Below are 13,301 nucleotides of genomic sequence, written 5' to 3'. Positions count from 1 at the left end.
CATGTTCCTTCTAAAAATGAACAAATGTATCAAATTGAAATGCAATCAAGTATTTTGATACGCTTAGAGCACACAGGGCTGTACAGGCTGATGTAGACTAGATTAAAAGCTCAATCTGAATAATAATGAGCCGGCAACACATTAATTTAATGCGCTTGAAGATACGCACATATTAATTTATCTTGTTGGAAAATCAGCACACATCTGGGTTTAATCATTTATTGATGTTATTATATACAGAATGTTATCTCTTGAAGTAATCAGTGTAAGGAAATGCGAATCATTTCGAAGAAAGGCGTATCAGTTCATGAAATCACTAGAAATTGAACTAGTCAATGAATCAATACAATACTGCATGGTACTCTTAATTGATTTTATCTCTTGTTTTTCTTGAACTGACCAATATTACTGTGAGGGTGTTTCAAGTGGTTAATAAGTAAATAGCATCAAGTTTATTGAAATCGTTCAACAGTCTATTACATTACATGATTCTTCAACACAGGGTAATGTAATATGTAAACTCGTATCCTTAATCTTAAAATTTTGATCAATTGAATTGTCCGGCAACTCAGCCACCAGTTCTATTCAGGCCGTCTTGTCTAATTTTGACAAAATTGAGTCAACTCGGTCCAAGAAAATGTCTACGTGTTTCGTCTGCAGGATAAGGGCGGGTCGGAAACGTAGTGTCGAGACGCCAGAACCACCAGTGTGGACGCCTGGAACGGAAATCTACTTTTAATAATACCTTAACGGCTCAATAAACAAAGATTTATTTAGTCGTCATTTCACTTTGTGACGGTTTTATTCACCAGATTGACAATAAACAAATCTGGAAAATCAGGCCGTAAAACACGAATACACAATCCGTGGCACTCACATGACCTATAAAATAGGCTAGGATAGAATAAGGTCAGAACACAAATTCTTAATCAAATGACCGTACGACCACACGCTACTACAACAAAAAGAACTGATAACTTTAAGCCACAAACTCCGCGCAGTGTTACTTCCCTTGCAGTACAGTAATCACTGCCTTCACAAATATCACGTGATGATAGAAACGGCACGTGATTGCAATTTACAAAATGGACTGAACACCTTTAAAAGAAATTCCAGCAACATGTTTCATTTGTTTAGAAAATTAACGATTTTATTCCATAAAAGGAAAAAATGCAACGGAAGACGAAAACGTTCGATACATGTCTGAATAGCTAACAACACATCCATGTTGATATTGTAATTTGTAAATCCTACTTTCAATTTGAAAAAAGACCGAACATTTCCGAATGTTTTTTTTAATTGTCATTTTTTTATAAAACATATTATGCCTATCAACTGGCGTAAAGTAATTATTTAAGAAAGGATATAAGAATAAATATATATGATTAAAAAAAATGCCATTAAAAGTTTTCATCCAATTTTGGATGAAAATCTTGTGGTGGCAGTGATTACTGTACTGCAAGGGAAGTAACACTGCGCGGAGTTTGTTTAAGCCAGTCAAAATAATTTCAATACGGCAGCAATATATTTTCCATTATAAACAGATTGATAATCACTAATGTTAAATTACAGTGCGCAATATTTAATCGTCGTTTAATGTGGCAACATTTATTAATTTAATTGAAATGCAAAAGCATAGACTGTGGCCTACGCTTAAACCCATACATATTCAAGATTAACTTTGTTTGTTTATTTCACCTTTCTCCCTCAGTCTGGCCATGACCTTGTCCCGAATCGCGGCCTCATTAAAGTCGATCGCACAGTGAGTTCCCAACCCTCGTGCCTTGCTTAACACCCCCGGGTACTTCTCCTATATGACAGAACAAAATGTAAAATCAAACAAACACGTTGTTGTTTTTTAAAGTTGTAATTCAAGACTTTTGGCAGCGCGCTTTCATCACTGACGTCAGAAGATAAAATACAATACTATCAAAAGAAATTGACGTCAACGTCATGTACTGTTTAATGACGGTCATAACCCTGAACGTGGGTTTTTGTTTGACAAAATAAACCGTTTTCATAATATTGCCAAACACTGTTTTAATGTTTGTTACAACTACATGAACATGTAATAACATATCGCTATAATAGGTCGACGAAGCAGATTTGGCTATATATGCTCATGTTTAATACCTCAGTGTGTGTTTACCGCGTGATAAATTACGTCACAAATGCTACGTCGGAAGGCAACATTTTGCTTCGAATGATAACTTAAAAAAATGACTCAATCAAACTCTTGTAAAAGTACGAAGGCAGGGCTTTATAAGCGGCGTAGACTGTGCCATGTTTCATTAAATGTGATGAATAAATAGTAAAGTTATCTTTGTTTAAAGTCTTCATTTGAAGCAAAATATTGCCTTCCGAGGCTGCATTTATGACGTAATTTATCACGTGGTATACACACACTGTACCTACTGGTTGATGCACACTTAGAGTACCTGCATGTTTTTCAGTCCGTTGAGAAGATGCGTCCCCGTGATCCTGACCTGGTCCAGCAGTCCGTCAGTCTGGATGACCTTGACTACCGCCTCTAGCAACGACACCTTGGCGGGGTCCCCCACCCACGTATTGAAAATACGGTAACCCTGGAATGGGTCACAAGTTACTCTTATACTTCATTCATCTTTTACAAGTACTCGTCTGATTCACTATTTAAACGTAATTCTGCAATATTGTTTTCGTGAGAGGCAGAAGCAACGATGACATGAACTAATTTACCACAGAACCCCTGTACCAAAAATGGTTTGCAACTGTGGGGACTGTCGACAACAAATAATCGTTATACTTATTCGAGAAGCTTATTTTGACATACCCATATTTATTGGAATCAATGAAATTTATTTATTGATATATATGACATCGCGCAATATAACTTCACTTCGTAAAGGTCCTTTAAATATTTCCATACATATTCAATAACCTCTATATGTATCCTGATCAGGAAATACATCATTGCAACTGACCTCTTTCGGTTTAAACGAGTCCTTATGGAAGAACCCTCCGGTAAGCATTTTCTTGCTGAAGGTTACCACATCTGGTGTGTCGGTCAAGTTGAACTGCTCATGCGCCCAGAACGTCCCCGTGGCACCACATCCGGTCTGAACCTCATCCATTAACAGGCCGATACCTCTCTTAAATGTGTATGTACTTTTTATGCTACGGTACTTCATATGCTACGGAACATTTTTTAACAAAGAGGATATAACTAATGTCCTAAGTTGCTTCTGATTAACTTGTTCTTATTTTCTTCTTCGAGGCTAAGCTGACGCTCCAATATAGTTCTTCCGTCATCTACATGCCGGACATTGCTACCGGATATCCTGTTATGGAAACGTTCGATGAACACGCGAATGATTACATAAGTTACCTTGTCGCCTTTACCTAACACCAAATGAAAAAAAATTCCCTATCTCGCCCAGACGGCCTTACCTGATTGGTAATATCCCGGAGGCCCTGGAAGAAATCCTGCGACGCCATGTTGTCGCCGCCTTCTCCCTGGATGGGCTCCACCGCCACTCCTGCTACAGGCATCCCCTTCCTTCCCCACTTCTCGATTAAGTCCTCCACCTCGCGGAAAATAAGGATAATGTTTGAGGATCTCCTCCGGATATTAAGCTGGTTATCGAGTATTATGAACAGATGACGTCATAAAACGTCTTGTTAAACGACGGGGTTATGGAAAGAATATGGCTGTGTATTTTAATTATAAATATTTATTTTGAAATGGACTTTAACTCAATGTACAATACGCCACCTACCATTTCCAGGCACATCTTCTCTTCGGCGATATTTTCTTCCACAAAGTCCTCGAGCGGGTATTGAAGAACGGGGAATCGGGCGATCGGCCAATCAGGGGCGGGGAAGTCGATCTTGTGAATCCACTTGGTGTGCGTCAAACCAAGGCAACCTGTGGAATAGGGATATGCTAGAATTTGTCGTGCGAGACGTCAACTTATTTTACCCTGCCAGTTTTGAATGAAAAATAAAGAAACAGTTCTGATTGAATATTTAAATGTTTCCATGACTATTGTAATCATATTGTTGTATTGACATTGTACTTTGACCTGGAATGCAATAAGTGGAAACTTACTTGCATGACCGTGATGTCGAACATGCCATATAATTAAATGATATCTGACCAAAGACCATCAGGTGTGACTTCGACCTTTGGCTCGTAGATATCTTAATGCATGGCCAAGTTACAGAATACAAAAAAGTTTGACCAATGGCCCTTTGAGTGTGACCTTGACCTTTCAACTTTAGACATGGGTCTTGCACGCGATATGCCATATCACCATGGTAAACATTTGTGTAAAGTTGCGTTTAAATTATCAATGCATGACCGAGTTGCAATTCAGACAAGCCAAAATACAATGAAATTTTAATTTTGAGTGTCACCTTGGCTTTGACCTACAGACCGGAGTCTTGCACGCACAACTCCGGTTTCGCTGGTAAAAAAAAGTTATTTTAAAATCAGCAAATGCATGAAAAAATAACATCGGACTGACAGAAGCATGCATTAACATACACTCGACCACCATTATATATTTCGAGGTCACTGCAAGCGAAATCGACGAAAATGAAAAATAAATCAACATATCTGAATTCATGTTACGCGATTATAGGTTAGACACTCTAAAGATAAAGTATTTTACATTAAATATGTCAGTAAGAAAGTGCTCGTAAGTTGTACAAACCTCTATAGTTCATGTCGTCATAGCGACCAGTGCTCGTAAGTTGTACAAACCTCTATAGTTCATGTCGTCATAGCGACCAGTGCTCGTAAGTTGTACAAACCTCTATAGTTCATGTCGTCATAGCGACCAGTGCTCGTAAGTTGTACAAACCTCTATAGTTCATGTCGTCATAGCGACCAGTGCTCGTAAGTTGTACAAACCTCTATAGTTCATGTCGTCATAGCGACCAGTGCTCGTAAGTTGTACAAACCTCTATAGTTCATGACGTCATAGCGACCAGTGCTCGTAAGTTGTACAAACCTCTATAGTTCATGTCGTCATAGCGACCAGTGCTCGTAAGTTGTACAAACCTCTATAGTTCATGTCGTCATAGCGACCAGTGCTCGTAAGTTGTACAAACCTCTATAGTTCATGTCGTCACAGCGACCAGTGCTCGTAAGTTGTACAAAAAATATATAATTCATGACGTCATAGCGACCAGTGCTCGTAAGTTGTACAAACCTCTATAGTTCATGTCGTCATAGCGACCAGTGCTCGTAAGTTGTACAAACCTCTATAGTTCATGTCGTCATAGCGACCAGTGCTCGTAAGTTGTACAAACCTCTATAGTTCATGTCGTCATAGCGACCAGTGCTCGTAAGTTGTACAAACCTCTATAGTTCATGTCGACATAGCGACCAGTGATCGTAAGTTGTACAAATCTCTATAGTTCATGTCGACATAGCGGCCAGTGCTCGTAAGTTGTACAAAAAATCTATAATTCATGACGTCATAGCGGCCAGAATCGTAAGTTTTACAAAAAATCTATAATTCATGACGTCATAGCGACCAGTGCTCGTTAGTTGTACAAAAACTCTATAATTCATGACGTCATAGCTAAAAGAAAATATATTTCAAGACTGCTTTACGGAGATTTCAGTGCGCTACGAGTACATATACGGTCAGCGATTTTTGGATACGTTCTTACCCATGGTTCTGCCATGGAAGGCGTTATCAAACGAGAGGACCGACAGATTAGGGGCCCCGGGCTGCTGGTTCCTTAATGACGTATCCATTTCCTCCTTGGTGAAGGGGGCACCACCGCGCCGGTCACTCTAGGGAATAGAGAACATTTTAGTTTAGTTAGTGCTTATTACAATTCAGTAGTTAGCCAATTTGATATTTATAATTGGCTTACATACTTGTGGCACAATTCCGAATGCATCACCAATGGAGATTACAAAATACAGCGTCTCTGCCTACCATATACTTGATAAACATGGCCTTCATGCCGTGTTCGACGGAGCACGCGCCGCACGCCATCGTCTGCACGTGCCGGAAACCGGGAGGGGCAATCTGAAAATCACAGATATTCAACCAATAAATAAGGTGTTTTTTTCTAAAATAGAAAAAAAATGTAATTAAATATATTCTAATTTAAAAAAGCTAAAAGTGAAATGTTCTTTTCTTCTGCAGATTAACTTGAGGTTTTACGAAGACAAATCGAAGCATAATTTGAACTCATTTTACCTCAAGTTCAGAATAGAAAATGTACGGAAAAAAATCGTTCGTACATCTATAAGAGCGCCTTGGAGACGGGCCACCCAATCCGCTGGCGGGTACACGCCTAGAGCGGGCCGGTTCACAAACGTCGCCTAGAGAAGTAATATTTTAATTGAAAAGGAGCGAGGATCGTGTCTCGCCGTACATACATTTTTAGGAACAAATTTCCCAAGAGACAACGCTCCAGGCCGACGACAAACATTTACAAATTCGGTGCAAGAGAGCAAGTCACAGACGTTAATTTGATTATTCAAATATCTGGCAAACCATCTTATATTATTCGCCGCTAAGAAAATCTTCGTTTTCTTTTTGATGCACTCTTACTCCCAATTAAGAAGTACAGCCATAGATACAATTGTTTGAATTTTCCGAAAAGGATGGATAAAAATCGACAACAATTGTTTTTTTGAAGGATACCGTGTTTGATTTGGAAAAAGGTGCAGAAAACACGGTATTTTTACCTTAGGAAAAGATAGTTGATCACTGAAAATTTACATTTCTGATTTTATAACCACACTTTAACAAATATAGGATAATATATCATTCATGTTAAGTTGCTCCAGAAAATTGTATTTCTGTACTTTCTACATTCACTGTATTGTATGTTTGTATGCTATGGACATTGTATAATTATTTACGCAATAAACTCATTCTATGGTATCGTATATATCATTTATTTATTGTGCGTTTTCAGCTATTTAATGCACGGTTACAATCTTGTTACTAGTAATTAATATTTTCCATTAATGCATTATTTAATAAGCAGTACAGGTTTATCACTCAAAATTATGTTTGTAATACATGTGCACATGTCTGTGATTTTAATAAGAGTTTCACACTAAATTGTACATGTACATAGAAACATATTGAATGGAATGAGCAGTTTGATTTCTCACCAGGTTTGCCGGGTCCGTGGCTGCTGCAATCATGGCGGGATGATTGTACCCTGAGTGAGATGGAAGCGATAATATCATTATTTATTATTGACATTCAGGAGCACAACAACAAACCATATCTGCTTCTTGCAGCAACAGCGGTAGAAACGTCTACACAATTTGAACCAACGTTGATTTAGCAAGAAATGAGAAGTAACATGACGTTACCGTCAGTGTCAACTGAAGAAACGTATAAACGTAGATTACGTTATGGTCACATTGGCGTTAGCCGTACGGGGTGAACATGTGTTTATGTAATCGATTCGAGAAAATGTCTACATTATACGTAGACAACGTAACGCTCACCTAGCGGGAGTGATGAAATCTGCGTAAAGAGGTCCAACATGACGTTGCCGTCAACGTCAACCACGTAATTGCCCTTGCTTTTTTCGTAGTCGCAGAAAAAATGTACTGACCCAACATTCTGAAAGTTGTAAGAGGAATATATCGCGCATACACCTATGAGCAACAACATTATTTTATGTCATGCAATTCCGTGGTTTATTGAACGAATATCGGTGGATTTTTTCCTGATAATTGTTTGTTTCAGTGTAAGATCGCAATATATTCTACCGAGTGAGCCACACTAAAAGCTAAAAATCTATAGAAAAATACATTTGGCATTCACGAGGGGAAATCGATCTTACACGGGAAGACACACTTTGTATAAAAGCACGCAAAATATAAAAACAACTAGTTCTTGCGTTTAATCATGCCTACTCTCCTTCATATCAAATACAAGCATAACACTAAATAACACGGGGCTATCTTGTCGACGTAGTATTTAATGTTCGATTTTTATAATCGGTAATTCTTGATCGTAACAAGACATATATTGAAACAAATAGTTAGACTTCAAATCTTAGACTGTACGCCAGTAGCTGAACATTAAACTGAATTTCCTGCTCTCAAGATATTTTGAAGTACACTTGTTGATAAGATAGCCCTGAACTCCGTTTATAACTGGGCCAGGTTGTGTATAAACTTGTGACCTCTTTAAAAAAAATCTCTTTCAAATTCAATGAACTGGTTTTAACACCATCGCAATTATGCAAGTTGTGCTTATGCATTTATAAGAACCCATTTGCTTTGGAGGTTCTTCTACATGGCATTTTTAGGCGTCCCATATTCTGAATGGTCATTTAAATCATGTCGAATTCCCAAATTTGACAAGCTTTTCGAGTAATCATTCCCAAACAAATGTTTAAATAAATTATTTAATATTCACAAATTTTGGTGATATTTTATCTGCATTGATGGTGGCTTTTCGTAGTAGAAGTGGCAGTAGCAGTAGCAGTAGTATTAGGAGTAGCAGTAGCAGTAGTATTAGGAGTAGGAGTAGGAGTAGGAGTAGTAGACGTAAATAACTTACGCATACTTTTTTATTGTTACTGTCAAGGATATACCTCATGTATACATACATATTTTGCTAAATGTTAACCTGTATTTTATCTAGTTCCTTCAGCAGATGTTGAGAGGTTGGGCCCGGGACCTCAGTTTTCATTCGTGGGCTCTCGGGTTCGGGCTCGGACCCTATTGGGCTCTGTTTAGGGACACTGGTCCATAGGCAGCGCTCATCTGGTGTCCGACGGGCTGTCAATAGTGAGCACTTACATGGCATGGACAACTCATTTAAATAATAAAACTGCACCTGACACATGTAAGAATAGGTGAAGCTAGATACAATTCGTATCCACGATAGTATCAAGTTATACAATTCGTATCCACGATAGTATCAAGTTATACAATTCGTATCCACGATAGTATCAAGTTATACAATTCGTATCCACGATAGTATCAAGTTATACAATTCGTATCCACGATAGTATCAAGTTATACAATTCGTATCCACGATAGTATCAAGTTATAAACCAGCAGCTTCAGCATATGTTAACTATAAGTATTTAAGTATTAAATGCTTAATACGTATTTGAACTGGTTAAAAGAACTCCAAAGAAAACGCCATTGTTGTTTTAGAAAGTTTACTTAGTTTATGATTAAACTGTTTAAAGATTAAAATGCTGCATCTATATTAAATAAAATAAATTATTTGAACTAATTCACGATGTTGCATAATAGCAGTTCCATGCATTAATTTAAGCATAAGCGCAACAGACAGTATACCGTGAGTCATATATGCTGTATATAAACCACATCACATGGCATGGAGAAACACAGGTCAAAATTAAGTATGCCAGTGAATGATGATAATCAGTTAACGATATGCATACCATTTATAGAATATTGAAGATCTTGATGTAGTTAAAAAGTAAACTCACACTTACATGTCCAAAATGGTGAGTTCAATATCCTCGATGTTGCACACAGTCGCCTCGTCGTTGCTGCAGCCATTTTACCCAGCTGTGTTGAGATAACAGCTGTACAAATATTATGGATGTTCAAGGTCGAAGCTCCAGTTTGCGTACAACGTTTTATGAGGCTCTCATCACCTATTTAAAAGAAATCGGGGGTAATATCAATACTTTACTCCATCAACATGCAGTATATTGACGTTATAAAACTTCCTTAATTTAAAAAAAGCAAGTCCTACATTTTACTTCATAAATCATGTTGTTTCATTTGTTTAAAGGGACTCGCTCGCATCTGAAAACACTCCAATCACAATTACTCTTTGATCCCGATATTGCAGAAGTCCTGGTTTCAGTGCCGCGGGAGCCGCACCCACGCCGGTACAAGGTACAGTCAAGAAAAATCAAATAAAACTGACAACCTTGAAAACCACACGCCCACAAGGATTCTTACATCAGCTGATGGATAATTAAACATTAAATCATTTTGTTGAAAAGCGTTTTTTTAAAGACATTTATTTGAGCCCATATCAACAATTGTTAAATTGTTCCAAACGTCAGAATCTTAGTTTTAACACTTCTTATGACTTTCAATACCACACTTAATTTCATCATAAAAAGTGCATTTACAAAACATGTGCGTGGCCCTTTAATGTGAAAATGAATATCTCCGAGTTTGCTGTCCAGTGAACATGCTGTAACACAGAAAATGACCAATCCTACACCGTTAAACTAACTATGGTTTTAGAGGACAACCTTCCCTTTTTGCATCGCAGCAAACACAAAATTAAAGTACACACATCAGTTACTCCATCGTCGAAGCAAGCATCATCACCCTGCACCATATTCTGTCTCGTGAAGACATCTAATTTGTCTAGATCTTCTATTTTCCCATATTGATCAACATAAGACCAAGAGACATTTATTTATTTCCGTCGCTAGGAATCCCATTTGCGGAAACCCATCTGCTAATATCCTGCTAGGACATTAAATTCCAGTCGTAGTTATAAACAGAAATTGTCATAAAGCGTCCCGAATGGATATTTAGGCTATTCAGAGACATTGTATCCAAAATTTAGATATTAAGTGCACATAGCCAAAATTGATAAACTTTAAAGAGTACGCGGCAAAAAGCTTTAAATTTGTGCTCCCATATGTTTTTCCGAGAGCTCATTTACAGGACAAGAAACACTATCAACCATTGCATTAAAACGGACTGGTGCATTTGCAAACAATATTTAGTGTATGATAATAAAATTCATGATATGAAATGAAGTAATAAGTATGCATAGCCCATGAAGTTGAGTATGCATCACAGTCCGAAACCAAGTCCAAAGGCCTTCATGTAGGCCGACACGCAGGGGTGAAGTGCTTACATCGCTTACATCGCTTGGGGAGAATGCCTATTTCCCCCCATGTTTTTTTGTAATTATTTTAGTAAACAAAATATATCATAATACTATACATCTCGTGAGTAGAACTTACGGCTAGTTAAATAATACGGAAGCTGTAACGGTTGGCGAAATGATTGCGACGTCTTAATTACAGACCCATTGGCAGATTATATATGGCAACCCATCAACTTTGGTTAATTTTAACTACGTGATTGTGGTGTCAAAAACAGTCGAGTCACACTTTCCGTTGACAAAAGCGGCAAAACAATACGCAAGACTATGACTGCGTATTGCCATTGTGAACTGGTGCACCTAATACCGCGGAGATACGTGCATCATAATGCAAGGACTACCTTACACCAAGTTCCATGTAACAGTAATATCCTCCACCAATTGCCATGTAATAGTAATATCCTAAACCAATTGCCATGTAATAGTAATATTCTACACCAATTGCCATGTAATAGTAATATTCTACACCAAGTTCCATGTAATAGTAATTTCCTACACCAAGTTCAATGTAAAAGCAATATCCTACACCAAGTTCCATGTAATAGTAATTTCCTACACCAAGTTCAATGTAATAGTAATATCCTACACCAAGTTCCATGTAATAGTAATATCCTACACCAAGTTCCATGTAATAGTAATTTCCTACACCAAGTTCAATGTAAAAGCAATATCCTACAGCAAGTTCCATGTAATAGTAATATTCTACACCAAGTTCCATGTAATAGTAATTTCCTACACCAAGTTCAATGTAAAAGCAATATCCTACACCAAGTTCCATGTAATAGTAATATCCTACACCAAGTTCCATGTAATAGTAATATCCTACACCAAGTTCCATGTAATAGTAATATCCTACACCAAGTTCCATGTAAAAGCAATATCCTACACAAAGTTCCATGTAATAGCAATATCCTACACCAAGTTCCATGTAATAGTAATATCCTTCACCAAGTTCCATGTAATAGTAATATCCTACACCAAGTTCCATGTGAAAGCAATATCCTACACCAAGTTCCATGTAAAACCAATATCCTACACCAAGTTCCATGTAATAGTAATATCCTACACCAAGTTCCATGTAATAGTAATTTCCTACACCAAGTTCAATGTAAAAGCAATATCCTACACCAAGTTCCATGTAATAGCAATTTCCTACACCAAGTTCAATGTAATAGTAATTTCCTACACCAAGTTCCATGTAATAGCAATTTCCTACACCAAGTGCCATGTAAAAGCAATATCCTACAGCAAGTTCCATGTAATAGTAATATCCTACACCAAGTTCCATGTAATAGTAATTTCCTACACCATGTTCAATGTAAAAGCAATATCCTACACCAAGTTCCATGTAATAGTAATTTCCTACACCAAGTTCAATGTAAAAGCAATATCCTACACCAAGTTCCATGTAATAGTAATATCCTACACCAAGTTCCATGTAATAGTAATATCCTACACCAAGTTCCATGAAATAGTAATTTCCTACACCAAGTTCCATGTAAAAGCAATATCCTACACCAAGTTCCATGTAATAGTAATATCCTACACAAAGTTCCATGTAATAGCAATATCCTACACCAAGTTCCATGTAAAAGCAATATCCTACACCAAGTTAAATGTAATAGCAATATCCTACACCAAGTTCCATGTAATAGTAATATCCTACACCAAGTTAAATGTAATAGCAATATCCTACACCAAGTTCCATGTAAAAGCAATATCCTACACAAAGTTCCATGTAATAGCAATATCCTACACCAAGTTCCATGTAATAGTAATATCCTTCACCAAGTTCCATGTAATAGTAATATCCTACACCAAGTTCCATGTAAAAGCAATATCCTACACCAAGTTCCATGTAAAACCAATATCCTACACCAAGTTCCATGTAATAGTAATTTCCTACACCAAGTTCCATGTAATAGTAATATCCTACACCAAGTTCCATGTAATAGTAATTTCCTACACCAAGTTCAATGTAAAAGCAATATCCTACACCAAGTTCCATGTAATAGCAATTTCCTACACCAAGTTCAATGTAATAGTAATTTCCTACACCAAGTTCCATGTAATAGCAATTTCCTACACCAAGTTCCATGTAATAGCAATTTCCTACACCAAGTTCAATGTAAAAGCAATATCCTACACCAAGTTCCATGTAATAGTAATTTCCTACACCAAGTGCCATGTAAAAGCAATATCCTACACCAAGTTCCATGTAATAGCAATTTCCTACACCAAGTGCCATGTAAAAGCAATATCCTACACCAAGTTCCATGTAATAGTAATATCCTACACCAAGTTCCATGTAATAGTAATTTCCTACACCAAGTTCCATGTAAAAGCAATATCCTACACCAAGTTCCATGTAATAGTAATTTCCTACACCAAGTTAAATGTAAAAGCAATATC

At 37.3% G+C, this 13,301-nt stretch overlaps 1 protein-coding gene across 2 annotated transcripts; it reads right to left on the bottom strand.

Moving 5' to 3' along the window:
• Positions 1–205: 205 nt before the first annotated feature.
• Positions 206–9,640, bottom strand: LOC128242798 (4-aminobutyrate aminotransferase, mitochondrial-like). 2 transcript variants are annotated; one of them, XM_052960131.1, is made up of 13 exons: positions 9,454–9,640; positions 8,616–8,767; positions 7,481–7,598; positions 7,136–7,185; positions 6,251–6,331; positions 5,940–6,032; positions 5,665–5,791; positions 3,759–3,907; positions 3,430–3,567; positions 2,964–3,131; positions 2,439–2,585; positions 1,699–1,810; positions 206–716 (listed from the first exon to the last, which is right to left on the bottom strand). In XM_052960131.1, exons 1-13 carry the CDS (start codon positions 9,524–9,526, stop codon positions 586–588), a joined length of 1,539 nt encoding a protein of 512 aa, XP_052816091.1. In that variant the 5' UTR covers positions 9,527–9,640; the 3' UTR covers positions 206–585. The 2 variants fall into 2 exon arrangements, with proteins under 2 accessions (XP_052816091.1, XP_052816100.1); XM_052960140.1 differs by having other exon boundaries at positions 9,460–9,638.
• Between the last annotated feature and the right edge of the window lie 3,661 nt (positions 9,641–13,301).

This window comes from Mya arenaria, chromosome 2 (assembly GCF_026914265.1).
Source record: "Mya arenaria isolate MELC-2E11 chromosome 2, ASM2691426v1".
NCBI lineage: Eukaryota > Metazoa > Mollusca > Bivalvia > Myida > Myidae > Mya > Mya arenaria.
The sequence above is the reverse complement of the archived record's forward strand: the minus strand, read 5'-3'. Positions and strand labels throughout refer to the sequence as shown.